The sequence below is a fragment of the Anomaloglossus baeobatrachus genome, chromosome 6, assembly GCF_048569485.1.
Source record: "Anomaloglossus baeobatrachus isolate aAnoBae1 chromosome 6, aAnoBae1.hap1, whole genome shotgun sequence".
Taxonomy (NCBI): Eukaryota; Metazoa; Chordata; class Amphibia; order Anura; family Aromobatidae; genus Anomaloglossus; species Anomaloglossus baeobatrachus.
Window position 1 is genome coordinate 440,084,850 of NC_134358.1, and position 24,378 is coordinate 440,109,227.

General features: G+C 48.4%; 1 protein-coding gene across 1 annotated transcript in view; it reads left to right on the forward strand.

Annotated features, from left to right (window-relative positions):
* Positions 1-24,378, forward strand: part of TOPAZ1 (testis and ovary specific TOPAZ 1) — a 321,592-nt gene that overhangs the window by 61,236 nt on the left and 235,978 nt on the right. Inside the window, exons 3-4 of the mRNA XM_075315235.1 lie at positions 3,966-4,036; positions 5,700-5,806. Of these exons, the coding sequence (XP_075171350.1) occupies positions 3,966-4,036; positions 5,700-5,806 (178 nt within the window). The remainder of the gene's footprint in view (positions 1-3,965; positions 4,037-5,699; positions 5,807-24,378) is intronic.

Here is a 24,378-nt window from a genome sequence, read left to right on the forward strand (position 1 = left end):
AAAAAAAAATACATGATCTGCCCATAGAGCAGTATTGTCAGAATACACAGGACTAATAAAGGGTTTATCCAACATGTAATACTAATTAGGAAATCATAGTGCGGCTTTTCTAGGCCTCTGTCCCCCCAGAATGACTGATCACATCCAGTGCAGACACTGCGGACCGATCAATACCTGATAATGATGTAATGTGTGATGGCGGAAAGAGAAGAGAATTCACCAGTCTCCATATGGAAGAGTATTGGGTGGTAATGCTGCGCACCTCCACATACTGACTCTATAGGGGGTTTCCCAAGTCAGGGCAGACCCTATATGGGGGGAATAGATGGAGGCAGAGGTGAATTAATTTTAGTAATCTTTTCTATGTGAAGATGCTGGATAACATTCTGCTTCTCTTTGATTATTGTTTGGCTGATGGACTCGGTGGTTTTCCTAGGACAAGGAATGTCCGTGTAAGAAAAACTGCGACTGACTGTAAATAACAGATTCCATTATTATCTACAATAAATAAGATGCTACAAGAAATCCTGTGCTATCTGCAGGCACAGGACGGCTCTATGCGCACTGTAGAGTTTTCTAAAAGCCGCACGTTATACTGAGAGAAGGCGAAAATGATCAACTAATAAAAACGTTTATGGTAGCCATAATGTGGGCCCCTAGAGGCAATTTCCCTGGTAGGCCCCTCACACCCCAGTCCGACCCTGGTCATAAATCATAGTGCCCATCTCCTGGCAGGGACGTACATAGAACTAATGGGGCCCCATAGCAAAAGTCTGAATTCCCCTCCCCCAAAACAAGTCAAATAATCAACAGGCGTTATTTAATGATAGGTACAATGGAATATGTCTCTGTTATTGCAGGGGGAGGAAGGACAGGCAGGCGGACAGGGGTGGGAATAACTAGCAAAACCCAACCCAGATATTTGATATTGTTGCACCTCTCATGAAATAACAGTTCATTTCACAAAATTTACTTGAATATATTTCAGAAAGTATACATCCAATCTCACAACTATAGGTATGTTTAGAATCTGCATGATAGCGCCAGTATAGCACTGGCTTTAGTTTATATATGAAAATCCTGATGATTGGTCCTCTTTAAATCCAGGCATACATGTATTGATTAGAGGCCAAACATTGTCCAATAAAGAGATTGCCCTGAAATAGAAATTCCATAATGCTGTGTCATTATACATCAAGCCATAACACATCTTGCCATGTGGCATAATACATTTTGCCACATAATACTGTGCCATTATACATCATGTCATGTGCCATAATACACTGTGCCATGTGCTATAATACATCAAGCAATTATACATTTTGTTGTGTGCCAAGAGATTGTGCCATAATTCATCTTACCATCTGCTTATGCATCATATTATAATACATTGTGCTATAAATCATTGTTTTATGCAGTATAATACATGTGCAGCTTACCATGCCCCCCCCAGACAAAGTAGACAGTTTGCTGGTCATTATTATTACTATGATTTAATTTTTAAAAGGAACTTGTTACCCAGTGGCATAACTAGAGTTTGATGAGCCCCAGTGATAAGTTTGGGCCTCCGCCACCCCCCACATGTTGGTCAGATGTATGGGCCATTGTAGCATTCTAAATCCTATAAAGACTTACAAGCCCCCCCCCCCCCCCCACTCGCCCTTTGTTATGCAGTAATGCCACCTATCCTGGGCCACTTACTGGTAAATGTCTCCCATCCTGGTATATACATCTCCATCCTTGCATATGGCCCCATTATGTTGTATGTCAACATCCTAGCATGTGTCCACATCGTGGCCCCTTCTGTGGTCTATCAATGTGGATATATGCCAGGACATTCTGGCATATGATCCCTATCACGCCGCACACATTAAAAAACAAACAATTATACTCTCCTTTCCTCCTCTCCCCCGGTGTCCTCCTCTGATGCTGGCAACTAACTTGTATAAGCGGCACAGTGCATGACATCACTACCTTGAGCACCCACTTACACCGCCATCTGCTGCCGGCATATTCACTGCTTCCCGTGCTGGGGATTATGGACGTGGGGAACAGTGACTATTCATTCTTTTGCAGTACACTTGACTGCCCAGGAGCTGCAGGAAGCCATCGGCTGGGAGATCACGTGTGCTGCTATTAAAGAGATTGAATGTTTACTTCTTCCCCACAACCAAAACTACTGCCCTAACTAAAATCACCAATGACCTACTAACCACCAAAGCCAAGCAACACTACTCTGTCCTCCTCCTCCTCCTCCTGGACCTGTCCTCTGCCTTTGAAACAGTGGACCATTCCCTTCTACCACAGATTTTTTCATCCCTAGGCATCACAGACTTGGCCCTATCTTGGATCTCCTCATACCTCACGGACCGGACTTTCAGCATCTCCCACTCGCACACCACTTCCTCTTCTCACCCCCTATCTGTTGGTGTCCCCCAAGGTTCAGTTCTTGGAATCCTGCTGTCCTCCGTCTACACCTTTGGCCTGGGATAGCTCATAGAGGCCCACGACTTCCAGTATTATCTATACGCTGATGATACACAGATCTACCTCTCCAGACCTGACATCATCCCCCTTCTAACCAAAATCCAACAATGTCTATCTGCTATTTCATCATCTTTTTTTCTCTGCTTGATTTCTAAAACTTAACATGGACAAAACAGAATTCATTATCTTTCCCCCTCCTCACTCATCCCCAACCCCCCCTCAACAGACCTATCCATCAAAGTCGATAGCTGTTCACTCTCCCCAGTCCCACATGCTCAGTGCCTGGGGGTGACCCTCGACTCCGCTCTCTCCTTCAAGCCATACATCCAAACCCTCCTCACCTCCTATGTTTCCCATGAAGCTGCAAAAACACTAGTGCATGCCCTTATCTCCCGCCTGGACTACTGCAACCTCTTGCTCTGTGACCTCCATTCAAACAGTCTCACACACCTTCAATCCATTCTAAACGATGCTGCCTGACTAATCCACCTCTCCCCCCACTACTCCCCGACTTCCCCTTTCTGTCAATCCCTCCACTGGCTTCCCATTGCCCAACGACTCCAGTTCAAAGCCCTAACAATGACATACAAAGCCCCCGCAACCAACCGCTCTCCTCCGTACATCTGTGACCTAGTCTCCCGGTATTTACCTGTATGTAACCTCTGATCCTCACAAGATCTCTTTTTCTACTCCCGTCGCATCTCCTCTTCCCACAATTGCGTCCAAGATTTCTCCCGCGCCTCCCCCATACTCCGGAACGCTCTGCCACAACATATCAGACTCTCGCTTACCTTGCAAAGCTTCAAAAGGAACCTGAAGACCCATCTCTTCCATCAAGCCTACAACCTGCAGTAGCCCCCACACCCCATAGCGCTGCATGACCCGCACTACCCTTACCACCTGTATCCTCACCCATCCCTTATAGACTGTGAGCCCTCGTGGGCAGCGTCCTCTCTCCTCCTGTACCAGTCTGTGCCTTGTTTTGTTTGATTATTGTACTTGTCCCTATTATGTATACCCCTTGTCACTTGTAAAGGACCATGGAATAAATGGCGCTATAATAATAAAAATGATAACCATAATCCCAACCAACTTTCTGCACTGACCTCCGTGCCGAGATGTAGGCGGGATTATGAGTGTGGAGAGCAGTGAATATTCATATCCTTAATCAGAAGGCACATTGTAGTGCAGAGACCCGATAAGTCTGTGTGCTGCAATGCATTTCAGCTGGATGCGCACCCTCAGATGCACATCCAGCTGAATCAAGAGCTGGGGTCGACGTGGCCCATAGCAGTCTTGTGGCCTGTCGCCATTGGCGGTACGTGACTGTCTCGGTGTATCAGGTAGATAAGCGATTTTTAACAACTGGTTTTGAATATCAATGTTTTTCTAGAACTCGGCTCAATATTTCTTGTTAGAGGTGAATTCATTCTTTATTCTGCAAAGTTCTTTCCTTTGTTTTGTTTTCTTTTTTCCAGGGAATCAAGAATAAATAAGATAGAACATGGTCCTCAAAGTAGCACATATGTAACAAATGATGTCTTTGATGGTAAGAACATAGTTTATACTTTAATATAACTTAGTTCCAGCTGTAATTCCAGAACAGTATGGCACCATTATCATGACCAGCTTTGTATACAGTGAAATGTATGCAGTTTGGCATCAATGGGAACATCATATTGGATAAGTCATAGAGGAGCATCCTCTTTAAAAGGTACCATAGGGATTCGGTAGATATGATTATAAGAGACTCAATGGCCCCTATTGATAAAGATCGTTAAATCGCCAGTCTTGATGAGAGGGCATGGTGTGGAGTCACACTCCTAATTCATGAAGAGGTGCACAACACTTAATGAATCCGAAGCATCTCACTAGTGGTTTCCACCACGTCAGAAATCTTACTCCAGTCGAGAACTGGAGGGAGATTTCTGGCATAAAGAACACTACAGCTCGTCATGAATTAGATGACGTATGGCATCTTGTTTTGACGCAGCTTTGAGACAATAAGCAGGAAAACATTAACTATCTCACGTTTTTTTTGCAGAACTCTAAGTTGTGGTGAAATAATGCCACTTATCAAAGTCATATATGCCAGACGTCTGGTGACATTGCTTTATGATGTATATGGGTCTATGCGTTTTTACTGAGTTTCAAATATTTTCTTTACATCACTCGAACATAAATCGTCCTCAAACTATTGACCTCTATAGTTGTGGTATGGGCAAGCTTTATTAGGAGGGGAAGTCACCACCTATTGTCAGGTGTGGATATTATTAGAATTGAGCTAAAGAATTTATAGAACTCTGTTCCAGAGGCCACGTCAGTAGTCCACAGCTTCCAAACCAGAGCCCTGCAAATCTCATACCTGCTGACATCCTCAACGTATCTTTTGATTAAAATGCCAGATCAACTTCAGATTTGCAAATTGCAAGCCCTCCTGTCCTGTCTTTTATTTTATCCAACGTCCCAGAGCTCCCATAGCTGTTCACATAACCACCGCTAATGGGACACGGACTGCAGGCACTACCATATTTATACTGGTCCCATAACCTCTCGCATCTCGTGAAATCTCTTCAAGCTTTCAGGCCACAGTTCACTGTAACACTTTTTTTCTACTTTTCACAACTATGTACATTTGGGCCCATATTCATATGCGCAAGATGAAGTTACACACAAATTTTGAAACTTTATGCTTTATCACTCCAGTGCCAGTTAGCTTCTCCAAAATGGGAGGAGCAAGGGCAGTGTGGTGACGCCCACTTGTCTAATTTACGAGGCACAGTAGTGTAACTTGTGCCATATATCTTACTCCTGTCTCTGATTGGAGTAAGATCTGTGGTGATGGAATGCCACTTTTGAGATGTTCCCAATTCATTCATAGGTGTACACCTGACTCAATCTTCCTCTCATTGAGACTGTGTCATTATTTCTGTGAAATCCACTGAATGAGATTTCTGCTTGCTGTCAGGATTTTTTCATTTTGAAAGAGGTCTGGAAAAACATGTTTAATTTCCTTTGCTAGTTTTTATTCTACTTTTTCTCCTTATGAAGTGTATTTTATATGTATTCTAAGCTTATATAAATGGAATCTAGTGCTATTGATTTTATTGAAATCAGCTATTTCTCAAAGCGGCCAACACTACGGCCATTCTTCAGATTTGCTTTTACCAAATGGTATTGAATAGAAGAGCCATGTTTTGTGTGTTTTTCAGCTACATCACACATACCGGACACGTGCAACTCTTTGCCAGAAACAACTGAGATGAGCAGCTTTGCAGAAATGGAGGAAAGCAGAGAACCCAAAGAGTCTCAAGACAAGGTGTGAATACGTCTCTAAGTTTTCTGTTTGTTTTTTCACAACTATTCAACAATAAAATTCCCAATACTGATTGGGATTTTTTTTAATCTGGTGATCATTTTTTAATCCCTTCTTTACAAGATCATTTTCCATTTTTGAGCTTTAGTTTTTTTCCTCCCCTTCTTATAAGAGATATAACTTTTTTATTGTTCCATTCGCATAGCCATATAAGGGTTTATTTTTCTTTTGTAGGATGAGTTGTACTTTTGAATTACATCATTCATTGTATCATGTAATGTACTGGAAAGCGGGAAAAACCCAAATGTGGCAAAATAACGCAGTCTTGCATTTGTTTCCATTTTAGTTTTTTTTTTGTTTTTTTTATTTACCATGTTTATGTTATACTAACTGTACTACCCGGCTTCGCCCGGGTTAATAACTGTTGTTAACAAAATAGAATGTATTAACAAAAATGTATTCTACACACAAAAACCACAAAACAAATAGAAATGTAATTATTAACCGGCAAAAACTAAGCTACTAGAAGCATTTCACAACATATATTTTAACACCACAGATATTCCACACAGATTTAACTAAATTGGCCAAGTAATGTAATTCGTCTGTCTCTTTCCCCGTCTCTCTTTCCCCGTCTGTCTCTTTCCCCGTCTGTCTCTTTCCCCGTCTGTCTCTTTCCCCGTCTGCCTCTTTCCCCGTCTGCCTCTTTCCCCGTCTGCCTCTTTCCCCGTCTGCCTCTTTCCCCGTCTGCCTCTTTCCCCGTCTGCCTCTTTCCCCGTCTGCCTCTTTCCCCGTCTGCCTCTTTCCCCGTCTGCCTCTTTCCCCGTCTGCCTCTTTCCCCGTCTGCCTCTTTCCCCGTCTGCCTCTTTCCCCGTCTGCCTCTTTCCCCGTCTGCCTCTTTCCCCGTCTGCCTCTTTCCCCGTCTGCCTCTTTCCCCGTCTGCCTCTTTCCCCGTCTGCCTCTTTCCCCGTCTGCCTCTTTCCCCGTCTGCCTCTTTCCCCGTCTGCCTCTTTCCCCGTCTGCCTCTTTCCCCGTCTGCCTCTTTCCCCGTCTGCCTCTTTCCCCGTCTGCCTCTTTCCCCGTCTGCCTCTTTCCCCGTCTGCCTCTTTCCCCGTCTGCCTCTTTCCCCGTCTGCCTCTTTCCCCGTCTGCCTCTTTCCCCGTCTGCCTCTTTCCCCGTCTGCCTCTTTCCCCGTCTGCCTCTTTCCCCGTCTGCCTCTTTCCCCGTCTGCCTCTTTCCCCGTCTGCCTCTTTCCCCGGTTTGTCTCCCCGTCTCTTTGTCTATCTCTTTCCCTGTCTGTCTCTATCAAGGTCTGTGTCTTTCCCCATCTATCTTTGTCTGTCTCTCTGGCTGTCTCCTCCTTCCCTGTCTCTGTCCCTGTCTGCATGTCTGTCTGTCTCTTTCCCCCATCTGTCTCTTTCCCCCATCTGTCTCTTTCCCCCATCTGTCTCTTTCCCCCACCTGTCTCTTTCCCCCACCTGTCTCTTTCCCCCACCTGTCTCTTTCCCCCACCTGTCTCTTTCCCCCACCTGTCTCTTTCCCCCACCTGTCTCTTTCCCCCACCTGTCTCTTTCCCCCACCTGTCTCTTTCCCCCACCTGTCTCTTTCCCCCACCTGTCTCTTTCCCCCACCTGTCTCTTTCCCCCACCTGTCTCTTTCCCCCACCTGTCTCTTTCCAGGTCTGTCTCTTTCCAGGTCTGTCTCTTTCCAGGTCTGTCTCTTTCCAGGTCTGTCTCTTTCCAGGTCTGTCTCTTTCCAGGTCTGTCTCTTTCCAGGTCTGTCTCTTTCCAGGTCTGTCTCTTTCCAGGTCTGTCTCTTTCCAGGTCTGTCTCTTTCCAGGTCTGTCTCTTTCCAGGTCTGTCTCTTTCCAGGTCTGTCTCTTTCCAGGTCTGTCTCTTTCCAGGTCTGTCTCTTTCCAGGTCTGTCTCTATCTCTCTCTCTTTCCCTTTCTGTCTCTTTGTCTGTCTCTTTCCCTTTCTGTCTCTTTGTCTGTCTCTTTCCCTTTCTGTCTCTGTCTGTCTGTCTCTATCCATCTCCCCACCGACATCTTATTACCTCACATATAAGCTTCTTATACGATGAATGTCTTTTGTTCCTATAGCAACCAATCACAGCTCCTACTAATAACCTGTAGTTCCAGGCTCCATTTACTTTAGTGGAGGCATGTTTTTTTGGAGAGTAACTGTAAAGTGCGGGGTTAAATTTTCCTGTCAAAACATAGTCTACCACGTTCCCTGGGTCACATGAGGTGTCTGTTTGATAATTTCATGATTGTAAATGCGACGGTGTGGATTCACTCTTTCTTCGTCGCTCTATTGGGAGACCCAGACAATTGGGTGTATAGCTACTGCCTCCGGAGGCCACACAAAGCATTACACTAAAAAGTGTAAGGCCCCTCCCCTTCTGGCTATACACCCCCAGTGGGATCACTGGCTCACCAGTTTTCGGCTTTGTGCGAAGGAGGTCAGACATCCACGCATAGCTCCACTGTTTAGTCAGCAGTAGCTGCTGACTATATTGGATGGAAGAAAAGAGGGCCCATATGGGGCCCCCAGCATGCTCCCTTCTCACCCCACTGGTGGTTTGTAAGGTTGAGGTACCTATTGCTGGTACGGCGGCTGGAGCCCACATGCTGTTTTCCTTCCCCATCCCCCTGAGGGGCTCTGAGGAAGTGGGATCTTACCGGCCCCAAAGCCCTGAGGCCGGGCTCCATCCACAGACCCATTGAACCTGCTGGATGTGGAGCGGGAGTGCCGTTCAGGGACATGGCCCTGCACCATTCAGGTACTCTGTGTCCCCGTACACACAGGCACAGCACACTCCAGACTTGCTGGGTGTGCTAGTGCGCCGGGGACAGTAAAGGGTTACAGTCACTGCAGCCTAGCTGAGTGACTTTATTTATTGGGAACTACCGCGCCGGACGCTCCGGGAGCGGCGGCGCGGCTGGGACTTGTAGTGCGCCGGGGACTTAGCGCCGACCGCGCTTTTACGGCGGCGGCGCTTATAAATCCAGTCCCCGGCTTTTGCGGCCTAGCTCCGCTTCGTTCCCGCCCCCACCCTGTCAATCAGGGTAGGGGAGAGACGCTGTACAATCAGCAGCGCCGAGGGCTGGAGCCTTATTTACATGCTCCAGCCCTCTCACTGGACACTGTGGGACGCCGGTTTCCCGCTCTGACTAGGGGCACGCCCACGGCCCGCCCCTACTCACACGAGCTGGAGAAGGACGCCGGCAGCCATTCCTGCAGTCCGAGCTGAGAGAACGGACTCTGGGCAACCAGGCACAGGACTAGGGCGACCACACACCCGCTTATAGGCGGGCGGTAAGCGGCACCTGAAGTGCTGACACTAAATACCGCAGTTTGTCCATTTGTATTTTATGCTTACACTGCATAGGTCGCTATTTTTGGCTATATGCCCTCTTAGATGGCGACACATCAGCAGCAGGAAAGCATGGGTGCTAAAGCACAGGCTTTCTATGCTGCTTGTATTGCACGTACTGAGGTGTTCATGTGTATTTATGCTTGTATGCTATACACTGCACTGTACGGTCGCTAGTCTTGGCTATATTCGCCATAGAATGGCTAGACTACAGCAGCAGAAAAGCAAGGGTGTTGAGGCACAGGTTTTTTTCTATGCTGCTTGTATTGCAGGTGTTGCAGTGTTCATTTGTACTTATGCTTGTATGCTATACATTGCACTGTATGGTCGCTATTCTGGGCCATATTCCCCTAGATGGCTAGACAACAGCAGCAAAAAAGCAAGGGTGCCAAGGCACAGGCTTTCTATGCTGCTTGTACTGCATGGGCTGCAGTGTTCATTTGTACTTTATGCTTGTATGCTATACATTGCACTGTACGGTCGCCATTCTTGGCTCTATAAGTCGGCAGCAGCATATAAGCAACACAGGCTTTCGATGCTGTTTTTACTGCATGTGATACTGTTCCACGGCACTGAACCCCATTGTGTGCAATGCTCCCCTGTAGCACTTGGTCAGCCGGGGTCTCTACTTGACGTGGCCAAAAGAACCACCTCTCAACCCTCTCCAAGGACAGGGACGGAGTTGCGATGGGATAGAGAATTGCAGTCCGGACAGGCCATGGGCAATCTGGATCAGTGCTCCCTGGCCATCCTCATTTGGAATAAAATCGGTGCTCCGGGGGGGGGTCCCAGGACGACTCTCTGTATGATGAGGCAGACGTAGCTCATCAGGACTTTGATCCTGACACCGCTCTCACTCCGGATACACCGGATGGTGACGCCATAAGGAATGATCCTATAGCGTCCATCAATGGAATGTTGGATCTTTTCTCCCTCAGCTCCCCCAGCGGAGGAGTCAGCTTCACAGCAGGAGAAGTCCCATTTCAGTAGCTCAAACGTATATTGAGTATTGTTCTCGCCACGCTGACTTCAGAGAAGCAGTCCAGGAACACCACGCTTCCCAGATAAGCGTTTTCTCCAAACGTATTAAGGATACACGTTATCCCTTTCCCCCTGACGTGGTCAAGCGTTGGACCCAGGGTCCAAAGGTGGATTCTCCAATCTCCAGGCTTGTGGCTAGAGCCATAGTTGCAGTGGAGATGGGACTTCACTTACAGATGCCATTGACAGACAGATGGACTCTGGTTGAAATCTGTCTATGAGGCTATCGGCGTGTCGGTTGCTCCGGCATTCACAGCCGTATGGGCACCCTAAGCTTTTCAGCTGTTCTTGCGCAGCTGGTCTTGAGCACATGTACATCTGTGCCGCAGGGGCGTCCGTAACCTCGCAATGTCTGCATTGCGACTTACCCTATTAATGCTGTCCTGGAAGGACAGTCGAGGTTTCGGTCCTTCCCAGGCTCTGGCAGGTCCCAATTGTCCTCGTCCAAAAGGGCTGAAAAGCCTCAGAGGGGCTCAGCTTCCGGCCGGGCTCAATCACGCCCAAGGAAGGCAGCCGGAGGAACCGCTACCAAGGCGGTCTCCTCATGACTCTCAGCTCTCTCATCTCTCCGCATCCGCGGTTGATGGCAGACTCGCTCGCCTTTGGCGACATTTAGCTGCCACAGGTCACAGACCGGTGGGTGAGGGACAGTGTGCCCACGTGCACAGGACAGAGTTCTGTTCTCGTCCTCCGACTCGATTCTTCAGAACGTCCCCACCTCCCCACTGAGCAGATGCTCTTCTGCGGGCAGAAGGAGTGGTAATCCCGGTTCCTCTTCAGGAACAAGACACGGTTTTCCTCCAAGCTGGTTGTGGTGCCAAAAAAGGATGGCTCTTTCCGTTCCGTTCTGGACCTAAAACTGCTCAACAAGCACGTGGAGGCCAGGCGGTTCCGGATGATACCCTCCGCTCCGTCATTGCCTCAATGTCTCAAGAAAATTTCCTAGCATCAATAGACATCAAAGATGCTTATCTCCACGTGCCGATTGCTACAGAGCACCAATGTTTTTCTACGTTTCGTGATAGGAAACGACCATCTTCAGTTCGTAGCGCTGCCATTCGGGCTGGCGACAGCCCCACGGGTGTTCGCCAAGGTCATGACGGCAGTGGTAGCAGTCTTGCACTCACAGGGACACTCTGTGATCCCTTACTTGGACGATCTACTTGTCAAGGCACCCTCTCAAGAGATATGCCAACTCAGCCTGAATGTTGCGCTGGAGACTCTCCAGACGTTCGGGTGGATCATCAACTTCTCAAAGTCAAACCTGTCACGACCCAATCACTAACGTATCTTGGCATGGAGTTTCATACCCTCTCAGCGGTAGTGAAGCTTCCGCTGGACAAGCAGCGGTCACTACAGACTGGGGTGCAGACTCTCCTTCAAGGTCAGTCGCACTCCTTAAGACGCCTCATGCACTTCCTCGGGAAGATGGTGGCGGCAATGGAGGCGGTTCCGTTTGCGCAGTTTCATCTGCGTCCACTTCAATGGGACATTCTCCGCCAATGGGACGGGAAGTCAACATCCCTGAACAGGAAAGTATCCCTTTCACAGACGGCAAGGACTCTCTGCAAGGGTGGCTTCTTCCCACCTCATTATCACAGGGAAGATCCTTCCTACCACCGTCTTGGGCGGTGGTCACGACAGACGCGAGTCTGTCAGGGTGGGGAGCGGTTTTTTCTCCACCACAGGGCTCAGGGTACGTGGACTCAGCAGGAGTCCACCCTTCAGATCAATGTTCTGGTAATCAGAGCAGTGTATCTTGCCCTACTAGCCTTCCAGCAGTGGCTGGAAAGAAAGCAGATCCGAATTCAGTCGGACAACTCCACAGCGGTGGCATACATCAATCACCAAGGAGGGACACGCAGTCGGCAAGCCTTCCAGGAAGTCCGGCGGATTCTGATGTGGGTGGAAGCCACGGCCTCCACCATATCCGCAGTTCACATCCCCGGCGTAGAAAACTGGGAAGCAGGCTTCCTCAGTCGCCAGGGCATGGACGCAGGGGAATGGTCCCTTCACCCGGACGTGTTTCAGGAAATCTGTCGCCGCTGGGGAAGGCCGGACGTCGACCTAATGGCGTCCCGGCACAACAACAAGGTCCCAACCTTCATGGCACGGTCTCGCGATCAAAGAGCGCTGGCGGCAGACGCCCTAGTGCAAGATTGGTCGCAGTTCCGGCTCCCTTATGTGTTTCCACCTCTGGCACTCTTGCCCAGAGTGCTACGCAAGATCAGATCCGATTGCAGCCGCGTCATACTCGTCGCCCCAGACTGGCCGAGGAGGGCGTGGTATCCGGATCTGTGGCAGCTCACGGTCGGCCAACCGTGGGCACTACCAGACCGACCAGACTTACTGTCCCAAGGGCCGTTTTTCCATCGGAATTCTGCGGCCCTGAACCTGACTGTGTGGCCATTGAGTCCTGGATCCTAGCGTCTTCAGGATTATTCCACGGGGTCGTTGCCACCATGAGACAGGCTAGGAAGCCCACGTCCGCTAAGAACCACAGAACGTGGAGGATATTCTTATCCTGGTGCTCTGCTCAGGGAGTGTCTCCCTGGCCATTTGCATTGCCTACCTTTCTTTCTTTCCTGCAATCTGGGTTAGAAATAGGTTTGGCGCTCGGCTCCCTTAAAGGTCAGGTATCGGCGTTATCCGTCTTTTTTCAGAGGCGTTTGGCACGCCTTCCTAAGGTGCGCACGTTCCTACAGGGGGTTTGCCATATCGTTCCCCCGTACAAGCGGCCGTTAGATCCATGGGATCTGAACAGGGTACTAGTTGCCCTCCAGAAGCCGCCCTTCGAGCCTCTGAGGGAGGTTTCACTTTTTAGACTATCCCAGAAAGTGGCTTTTCTGGTAGCGATCACATCTCTTCGGAGAGTGTCTGAGCTGGCAGCGCTGTCATCCAAGACTCCCTTCCTGGTCTTCCACCAGGACAAGGTAGTGCTGCGCCCCATTCAGGAGTTTCTCCCGAAGGTGGTATCCTCTTTTCATCTTAATCAGGATATCTCCTTGCCTTCGTTTTGTCCTCATGCAGTTCATCGGTATGAGAAGGATTTACATTTGTTAGATCTGGTGACAGCACTCAGAATCTACATTTCCCGCACGGCGCCCTTGCGCCGTTCGGATGCACTCTTTGTCCTTGTCGCTGGTAAGCGCAAAGGGTCGCAGGCTTCTAAGGCCGCCCTGGCTCGATGGATCAAAGAACCAATTCTTGAAGCCTACCGTTCTGCTGGGCTTCCGGTTCCACCAGGGCTGAAGGCCCAGTCAACCAGAGCCGTGGGTGCGTCCTGGGCATTACGACACCAGGCTACGGCTCAACAGGTGTGCCAGGCAGCTACCTGGTCGAGTCTGCACACTTTCACCAAACATTATCAGGTGCATACCTATGCTTCGGCGGACGCCAGCCTAGGTTGAAGAGTCCTGCAGGCGGCAGTTGCCTCCCCGTAGGGGAGGGCTGTCTTCGCAGCTCTAACATAAGGTATTTCTTTACCCACCCAGGGACAGCTTTTGGACGTCCCAATTGTCTGGGTCTCCCAATGGAGCGACGAAGAAGAAGGGAATTTTGTTACTTACCGTAAATTCCTTTTCTTCTAGCTCCTATTGGGAGACCCAGCACCCGCCCTGTTGTCCGTCGGGATTTTTGGGTTGTTTCGGGTACACATGTTGTTCATGTTGAACGGTTTTTCAGTTCTCCGATGTTACTCGGAGTGAATTTGTTTAAACCAGTTATTGGCTTTCCTCCTTCTTGCTTTTGCACTAAAACTGGTGAGCCAGTGATCCCACTGGGGGTGTATAGCCAGAAGGGGAGGGGCCTTACACTTTTTAGTGTAATGCTTTGTGTGGCCTCCGGAGGCAGTAGCTATACACCCAATTGTCTGGGTCTCCCAATAGGAGCTAGAAGAAAAGGAATTTACGGTAAGTAACAAAATTCCCTTCTTCCCCATTATGTAGATAGGGGCAAAATTGATTGGTAAATTGGATCGCGCGGGGTTAAAATTTCACCTCACAACATAGCCTAAGACGCTCTCGGGGTTCAGACGTGTGAGTGTGCAAAATTTTGTGGCTGTAGCTGTGACGGTGCAGATGCCAATCCCGGGGACACACACACACACACACACACACACACACACACACACACACACACACACACACACACACACACACACACACACACACACACACACACACACACACACGTATATGTATATATACACACACACACCCCTTTATATATTAGATAAAACTGACCAGACAAGATGATTCTCTAGATCAGTTTTTTTTTTAAGTAGTGTAAAAATATTCAAGAATTTATGTAATTTTTTTTCATTTTTACATTTTGGCGCCATAATGAGACCATAATGTGTTAAATTTTTGTGGGTGAGGCCATGTGTTTGCGCTCTGAGCTGATGTTTTCATTGATACCCTGTTGAGGTAGATGCAATGTTTATCACCTATCGTAACTCTAGCGTTTCGATTCTTTATTATTACGCTGTTTACAATTGGGTTAATTTATTTTATATTTTGATAGACTGGACTGTGCCCTCGTGATTGTCAGGATGTACTGGGTATGTCCAAGGCTGGGAAGTCCCCGAATAGCAGGACGTACCCAGTATGTATATAAGGTAGGGAAGGGGTTAAAGGGAACTGGTCACCATATTTGTCCCCTATAAGCTGCGGCCACCACTAGTAAGCTCTTATATACAGCATTCTAGAATACTGTATATAAGTGCCCAGGCCGATCTGTATAATGTAAAAAAATATTGGAGCAGAACACTCTTTGAAGTTTAAATACATGGCCACTAACTTGTAAAACAACACTAGACCAAAAGTATTGGACCTAAAATTAATTTTATGAAGTTACAAAATAATTACACTTCATAAAATACAGCAAGTGCCCAAACCGGTATGAGGAACTGACAGATCCTATATTAATTCATATGTTCAAAAAATACTGTGTACTTTAGAATTAACACAAGGTGCAGTGTGCTGGTGCGTTATTAGTTCTAATTTTGCTCAAAGTACAATGTGCCTGTGTCTTTAAATATAAATTCTATGTTTAAATAAAGTGCATAATGCACAAATCTCAATATTGCACAAGTGAAATCTACAAAGCACTTTATAAACCATCCCCCACCTCCCCAACACACGCCTCCTGAGGAAGTTATAACGAAACGTGCGGTGGGAGCGGACCGATTCACTGGCCTTTATTCTTTAAACTTTATTTAAACATAGAGTTGATTTTTAAAGACACAGGCACATTGCACTTTGAGCAAAATTAGAACTAATATTAAACACAAAAGCACATTGCACCTTGTGTTGACTCTAAGGTACACAGTATTGTTTTGAACATATGAATTAATATTGGTCAGACTGTCAGTTCCCCTTACCTGTTTAGGCACTTGTTATATTTTATGAGCTGTAATAATTTTGTCACTTAATAAAATTAATTTTAGGCCCTATACTTTTGGTCCTGTGTTGTATTAATGTAAAAAAATAGCTTTTACTATACTCATCTGTGGGCGGCGGGGTCCAATGGGCGGCTCCTATCGTCTTGCGATCGTCGTCCTCCTTGCTTCGTATGGATGACACGTCCTACATAATCCACACAGTCTGTGGGGAAAGGTTAAAGAACACCTGCACATGCACTACATTACTTTGAACTGCCCTGAGCAGCGCATAGAGAAGTGCACAGGAGCATAATGGTGGACTAAACGCATCATCCACACGAAGCAAGGAGGATAGCTATCATAAGAACATAGGAGGTGCCAGACCGAGACCAGCTACGCCCATCTGACCGTGCTGCATGTGAGTATAAGAAAAGCTGTTTTTTACGTTATACGGATCAATCTAGGCCCTAATATCTAGCATTCTAAAATACTGTATATAAGAACTTACTGGTGGTGGCCGCAGTTTATAAAGGACAAATCCTGTGACAAGTTCCCTTTAATTGTGAAGATAGCCTGCAGACACTTCAGGTATTACATTGGGTGTTTGAGATAGAGATATTAAACCTCTTTTAAGTCAGTTTTTGTTGCTGATTTGAAATTTGCCCTTATTTTTCTTCCATCAGCTGTAGTTAGACGTAAACGAAACAGAAAAAAAAGCGAAAACCAGCTCACCTGCAAACTGGCACGGACCAAAACCCCATGGAAAAAAACAAAGAAAAAAAGATCCAGTACTGAAAAATAACTCATTTAATCCATATGAGAAATAAAAACTGTGTAAATGGGGAGAGAGACAAAAAAAACAGTCTGGTTTACGTGTTTTGAGGAATAACCTCTTAATCATAACCAGGTTATAATTAAAAGATTATTCCTCGAAATGCGTAAACCAGGTGTGTTTTTTGTCTGTGTCCTCCATTTACACAGTTTTTATTTTTAACCCCTTTATGACGGTTGTACGTATTAAAACGACAGCAAGAAAGGGTACTTATTCCATATCGCTGTTTTAAAATGGCAGCAAGAATAAAGTGAATAGCGCCCCCCAGCGTCGGAAAATCTCTGAGGTTTCAGCTACCGGGGGTAGCTGAGACCCTGGTGATCACGATTCGGGCCGTTTTTTCCGGTCACGTGATCACCATTATACACCGCGTAAAGATGGTCCCGTTACAGTAAATGGCTGTGCCTGTAAAAAATTATTTCTCTCCCACCTGGCATGATCAAACATGTCAGATGGGAGATAAATCTCCTCCCCCGGTCCCTCAGTGTCGCCAAAGTACCCCTTGTACCCACAGCTTGCTCTCCTGTGTGTGATGTCACCTCCCCCTCCCAATCTGGATGTTTCCAAAAGGATAAGAGAGAATGAAATTTAGGATCACAGTGCGGAGCCATTTTGCTGGTGACCACAAATGTCTAAAGTGTCACAAAGGACAGCAGAAGTATCACACAGGATAGGATTAGGTACAGCAACTCAGCAGACAGTATCACACAGGACAGGATTAGATACACAGCTCAGCAGACAGTACCACACAGGACAGGATTAGATACACAGCTCAGCAGACAGTATCACACAGGATAGGATTGGATATACAGCTCAGCAGTCAGTATAAAACAGGAGAGGATTAGGTACACAGCTCAGCAGACAGTATCACATAGGAGAGGATTAGATACACCGCTCAGCACACAGTTTCACATAGGAGAGGATTAGATACAAAGCTCTGCAGGGTGTCATTGGAGATGGTAGCAGCGGCAGGTAGAGGGGCGCCGGTACTCAGCAATGCTCTGCATGCACGCCTTCTGCAGCATGGAGAGTGGGTGGAGGAGGGTAGCAGCGCGGGGGAATGTCATTGGAGACAGTAATAGCGGGGGAGGGGCGCCGGTACTCACACAGGCTGAACAGGTGACAGGGGAAAGTGCAGCATACGCTGTGAGCTGCACAAACATGGCGCCAATCTCCTCCCTCTGCTGTAATTTGGACAGCCCAGGAGCCGCGCCCAGGTCACAGCAGGGAGCTCTCCTGTATTAGGTATAGAGTCGCAGTCCGATCATCAGTCACTGCCCTGGGCGCTGCCATAAAAGAGGTGAGTAACTGTCGTTACAAACACCAAATCCATGATGGCAGCCCCCAGTGCTTCAGTAACCCTAGAATTGAATAAAAACTAAATAAACAGAGTTTAATTTTGTATTAAAAATACTTGATTTCATAATCACTATTATTAATACAAAAATAGAAAACGCGACACCTTCCCTTTTTAAAGATTTCCTATGGTGAGTTGCACCAGGGCAATCACTTTGAATAGACCCAACAGTAAGCCGCCATCATCATGTGTGTATCTGTGTCTTTTTTATCTTTTATTTATTTTTATATATTTTACTTACTTTAATATAGCAAAATTAATTCCACAGCACTTTACTGATGTGATCATTTCTTGTACAGTTCTTAAATATTGGACTCATTCTCCCATTGACTGTGATAATGTACCTTGATACTCATTGTAAAGCCAAGGTTATGGTAAGAAGATAGCATTTTCTCTACTAGTTCAGTGTAATTATCGGCTTTATTGTTCCCAAGAAAATTCTGTACAACCATAGAGAGAGAACACCATGCCACATCTGCCTCTGCATCGTTCAATGAATCTTTGATGTGTGGGTCTTTCATGAGTCCTCTGATTTTACGACTGTCAAAAATACCTGCCTATAGCTTCTCCATGGCCAGCGCTGGATACTTTCTGCAGATGTAGTCGAAGCAGCTTGCCTCTTAGTTTAGAGTCTTTACAAAGTGCTTCATTAAACCTAATTTGATGTGCAGTAGGGTTATCTTATTCCTGTCAACCAGTGGTTCTACAATTAGTCTTTTTTCCTATTACCATGTGTTCTCTCAGAGGCCACTGTTTTATCACCCAGTGTTCATTTTTTGATCTACTATCCCAGAGACAGCTAAAATATTGATACTTTGTGAATCCACTCTGCAGTCCCAGGAGAATATTCATCATCTTTAGATACACACAGATTGGCCACTGGTGATTGTGGTATGATATTTTCTGTAGCACCAGAGCAATTGTATTTTGTTCTTCAGTCATCTTAGTTGAGGGACTCATTGGGATTGATCCATATTTGTTTCCATGGTTTAAAAGTGCACATTTTAGGGTCTGCTTATGGCTGTTTATGGACAGGAAAAAGCTGTGGATATAAGGAGTGCAATAGGGTCTTACCAATGTAAAATATGGTGACTTTTTAATAGGAGAACTGCTCACCTGGAAAGGTTGTGAGACTCGCAGCCAGTATAGAGACATATAACAGCTGCAGCCGATCCCACGTGCCAAAGGCAGAAGCAAACCAAAAACCAGGATAATTGTAGTATACTCCGCGCTGCTGTACAAAGAATCACTCCAAATAATAAAAGCAATGGTGATGGTTTATTCTACGTGTTTCGAAGAGATATCCCCTCTTCTTCCTCAGGAAAATCCACTGATAAACATGTTTATCGGTGCATTTTCTTGAGGAAGAAGAGGGAATATCTCTTCGAAATGCGTAGAATAAACCATCACCATTGCTTTTATTATTTGGAGTGATTCTTTGTACAGCAGCGCGGAGTATACCACAATTATCCTGGTTTTTGTATGGCTGTTTATGAACAGCAGCCATTTCTTTATCGTTCCTTTGGGAGACCCAGACCATGGGTGTTCAGCTTCTGCCTCCGGAGAACACACAAAGTACTACACTTAAAAGTGTAGCTCCTCCCTCTGAGCTTATACACCCCCTGGTGAGCAGACCCAGCCAGTTTATTGCTTTGTGTTCAGGAGGCATACATCCACACATGCATTCTCATATGATTTTTTCCTTTTGGACTGAGATTGAAGAAGTGCGGGTCACGTCTGGACCCCCGGCATGTCCCTTCTCACCCCACTGTGTTGGCGGTGTTGTAAGGTTGATTTCCTAGGCTGGAGCCTTACATGACGTGCTCCTTCACCATCCCTCCTGGGCTCTGGCTTGAAGTGGGAGCCAGCACGGTCTCCATGCCTGGCAGGAGACCAGTCTCCATCCGCAGCCCTTCAGGACCCTGCTGGACCGGAGCACTCATCCCCAGGGACTTGGCCCTGCGTCTCAGCAGCTAAATACCTGAGACGTTTATATATTGGGGGTCCCTGTGCTTTATTGTTTGGGGAGAGTGTGCTTATTGTGTTTATTGACATTTCCGGCGGGTTCTCTAGCTGCCGCACGAGAACCGCGCTGATGGTGCCTGCGCGTCGGCCTCGCCGCTCAAATTTAGGCCCCGGCTTCGCCGGAGGCCTACTTTCTGTTCACTGCCCTCGCATGTCACTCATGCAGAGGGACAGGCTCGGCTCCGCCCGGCGGCCGTTCTGCACAGGGGAGGGACACTCCCCACTGCTGTGCGTGTCTCCTCCCCTGTAGGTTTCTATGGCCCTCAAGATCCCGCTCTTCAAGCAAGTCCCGCCCCCTCTCTTCGCTCCGGCGGCCATTTTCTCAGAGATTCACGCAGCGCTGGTCTGTGCTTTGCATCCCTGCTGAGGTGCTGTGTTTGGGGGTCCGGGCTTCGGGATCTGGAGGGCACACAACACCGCTCCAGCGGTCTGGTAAGCCACAACCGGTCTCTGGTTGTGGACCTCTGTATATACTCTCTGGGGGTCATTCTCTGACAGAGCCCCCACTCCAGCAGCATGTCTCACACAAGGAGCAAGGCCCCAAAGCTGTATGCTGTATGCGCAGAATGTAAGCTCCTGCTGCCTGAACCGAGCACCTATCCACATTGTGATGCCTGCTCTAACTTGGCGGTGCCACAGCCCGGAGTCTCACCCCCAGTGGTCTCTCAGGCTGCTCATGCTCCTGTGGCTGAACCCCCGGCTTGGGTAGAATCCTTTTCTAGGTCTATATCCCAGTCTTTTGCTGAGTCCATGGGACTTCTGTCCAGGACTTTGCTGAATATGCATCAGCCCTCTTCACAGGGTGCCTCTGCTGCTAGGGCTCTCTCAGGACCGGAGCTCACAGAGGATTCATCATCTGGTCCCGGACCTCGTCCTCCTAAGAGACGCAGGATTCCCTCTCCATCCTCATCCCGCGGCTCTGATTCAGGAGCTGACTCGCAGGATGATTAGGATGCTCTTACGGGGGGCTCGGAGGCTAACTCCATGTACCCCATTGATCTGTCCGAAAGTGACTCAGATCTTAGTGACTTGATTGCTTCCATTAATTCTGTACTGGATCTCAATCCGCCAGTATCAGAAGAGCAACCCTCTCTGGCAGAAAAGCACCAGTTTACCTCGCCTAAGAGAGCAAAGAGTGTGTTCTTTAACCACTCCAGTTTTCAGGCCGCTGTGACCAAGCCCAGGGCCTGTCCTGACAAACGCTTCCCAAAGCGTGGTTCTGATGACCGTTTTCCCTTTCCACCTGAGGTGGTCAAGGAGTGGGCTCATTCCCCAAAGGTAGACCCCCCGGTGTCTAGGCTCTCAGCCCGGACCGTTGTGTCGTGGCTGATGGCACCTCCCTTAAGGATTCCACTGACCGCCAGATTGATCTTCTGGCCAAATCCGTATATGAAGCGGTGGGGGCCTAGTTTTCCCCGACTTTTGCAGCAGTGTGGGCTCTCAAAGCCATCTCTGCTTCTCTAGAGGAGATGCATTCCCTCGCCAGGGAATCTATGCCCGAAATGGTTACCTTAACTTCCCAAGCTTCAGCTTTTTCATCCTATGCCATGTGTGCCATGCTGGAGGCTTCTCACCGCACTGCGGTGGCTTCGGCTAATTCCCTCTCTATCCGCAGGATCTTGTGGCTTCGAGAGTGGAAGGCAGATGCTTCTTCAAAGAAGTACCTTGCTGTGCTCCCTTTTGCTGGGTCCCGGCTGTTCGGAGAACAGCTGGATGAAATTATTAAGGAAGCTACTGGCGGGAAGAGTACTTCCATGCCACAAACCAAAACCAGGAAACCTGCCCAGGGTAGGAATCAGTCGAGGTTTCGCTCCTTTCGTTCCTCCAACTGGTCTTCCTCTAAGCCCTCGGCCTCGTCCACTAACTCAGCCAAGGACCAGAAATCTAGACATGCCGTGGCATCTCCCGGACCGTCCAGACCTACTCTCGCAAGGTCCGTTTTTCCGCCTGAATTCTGCGGCTCTCAAATTGACGGCGTGGCTCTTGAGTCCTGGATCTTGATGGCTTCTGGTATTCCTCCTGAAGTCATCTCCACTATGACTCGGGCCCGTAAAATCCACTCTGACTCCGACCCAGAGTCTCACGTACCTAGGGATGCAGTTCGAGACTTTGCCGGCACTTGTGAAGTTGCCCTTAGTCAAACAGCAGTCCCTCCAACTGGCGGTGCGCTCTCTGCTGAGGCCCCGCCGTTATACCCTCAGGCGCCTGATGCAGGTGCTGGGTCAGATGGTGGCGTCAATGGAGGCTGTTCCCTTTGCCCAGTTCCATCTGCGTCCTCTCCCTGTCCCAGGGGCGCTCCTTCCTGGCCCCGTCCTGGGTGATCCTCACCACAGATGCCAGTCTATCCGGCTGGGGAGCGGTATGTCTCCACCACAGAGCGCAGGGCACTTGGACTCCGTCCGAGTCAGCCCTTTCAATCAATGTGCTGGAAACCAGAGCCGTGCTTCTAGCTCTCCTAGCTTTTCACCACCTGTTGGCGGGCAAGCACATCCGAGTCCAGTCAGACAACGCGACAGCGGTTGCCTACATCAATCACCAAGGCGGGACACGCAGCCGCCTGGCAATGTTGGAGGTACAACGCATCCTTCAATGGGCGGAGGACTCAAAGTCCACCATATCCGCAGTCCACATCCCAGGCGTGGAAAACTGGGAGGCAGATTATCTCAGCCGTCAAGCCGTGGACGGTGGCGAGTGGTCCCTGCACCCGGCAGTGTTTCAGTCAATATGCCGCAAATGGGGCACTCCGGACGTAGACCTAATGGCATCCCGTCACAACAACAAAGTTCCTGTTTACGTGGCTCGCTCCCACGATCCTCAGGCATTCGCCGCGGACGCTCTGGTTCAAGACTGGTCCCAGTTTCGGCTGTCCTACGTGTTTCCCCCTCTAGCTCTCTTGCCCAGAGTCCTGCGCAAGATCAGAATGGAGGGCCGTCGAGTCATCCTCATTGCACTGGACTGGCCCAGGCGAGCTTGGTATCCAGACCTGCTCCATCTGTCCGTAAGTCTTCCTCCGCTAAGATCTATCACAGGACTTGGAGAATTTTCCTGTCCTGGTGTCGCTCTACCGACCATCCTCCTTGGCCATTCTCCTTGCCCGACCCTTCTGTCTTTTCTACAGTCCGGTCTGCAGCTAGGACTGTCCCTCAACTCTCTCAAGGGACAAGTCTCAGCTCTCTCAGTGCTGTTCCAGCGGCGTCTCGCTCGGCTGGCTCAGGTCCGCACCTCCATGCAGGGCGCGTCTCACATCATTCCGCCTTACCGGCGGCCCTTGGATCCCTGGGACCTTAATTTGGTTCTCACGGTTTTGCAGAAACCCCCCTTTGAGCCTCTTAGGGAAGTTTCTTTGTTTCGTCTTTCACAGAAAGTGGCCTTTCTGGTGGCCATAACTTCCCTCAGGAGAGTCTCTGATTTGGCTGCGCTCTCTTCGGAGGCACCTTTTTTGGTTTTTCATCAAGACAAGGTGGTTCTCTGTCCGACTCCGGACTTTCTTCCTAAGGTGGTCTCTCCTTTCCACCTTAACCAGGACATTACCCTACCTTCCTTTTGTCCGGCTCCTGTTCATCGCTTTGAAAAAGCGCTGCATACTCTGGATCTGGTGCGTGCTCTCCGGATCTATGTGTCTCGCACCGCTGCACTTAGGCGGTGCACTTCTCTTTTTGTGCTAACCACAGGTCGGCGCAAGGGCCTCTCTGCTTCTAAGCCGACCTTAGCCCGTTGGATTAGATCGACCATTTCGGACGCCTACCAGTGTACTCAGGTGCCTCCCCCGCCGGGGATCAAGGCACATTCGACCAGAGCTGTCGGTGCCTCTTGGGCTTTTAGGCACCAGGCTACGGCTCAGCAGGTCTGTCAGGCTGCCACTTGGACTAGCCTGCATACCTTTTCGAAGCACTACCAAGTGCATGCTCATGCTTCGGCAGATGCGAGCTTGGGCAGACGCATCCTTCAGGCGGCTGTCGCCCATTTGTGAAGTTAGGTTCTGCCTACTTCTTAGTTTTTCTGTTTATTTCCCACCCAGGGACCGATTTGGAACGTCCCATGGTCTGGATCTCCCAAAGGAACAATAAAGAAAAAGAGAATTTTGTTTACTTACCGTAAATTCTTTTTCTTATAGTTCCGTATTGGGAGACCCAGCTCCCTCCCTGTTGCCTGTTGGCAGTTTCTTGTTCCGCGTGTTATCACCGGCTGTTGTTGTGGACAGAGTCTTCGGTTCTTCCGGCTCTTGCTCTGTTTTACTTGTGGGTGGCTATTCTCCTTCAGCTTTTGCACTAAACTGGCTGGGTCTGCTCACCAGGGGGTGTATAAGCTCAGAGGGAGGAGCTACACTTTAAGTGTAGTACTTTGTGTGTCCTCCGGAGGCAGAAGCTAAACACCCATGGTCTGGGTCTCCCAATACGGAACTATAAGAAAAAAAATTTACGGTAAGTAAACAAAATTCTCTTTTTCTTTGTCGCTCCATTGGGAGACCCAGACAATTGGGTGTATAGGCTATGCCTCCGGAGGCCGCACAAAGTATTACACTAAAAGCCCCTCCCCTTCTGCCTATACACCCCCCGTGC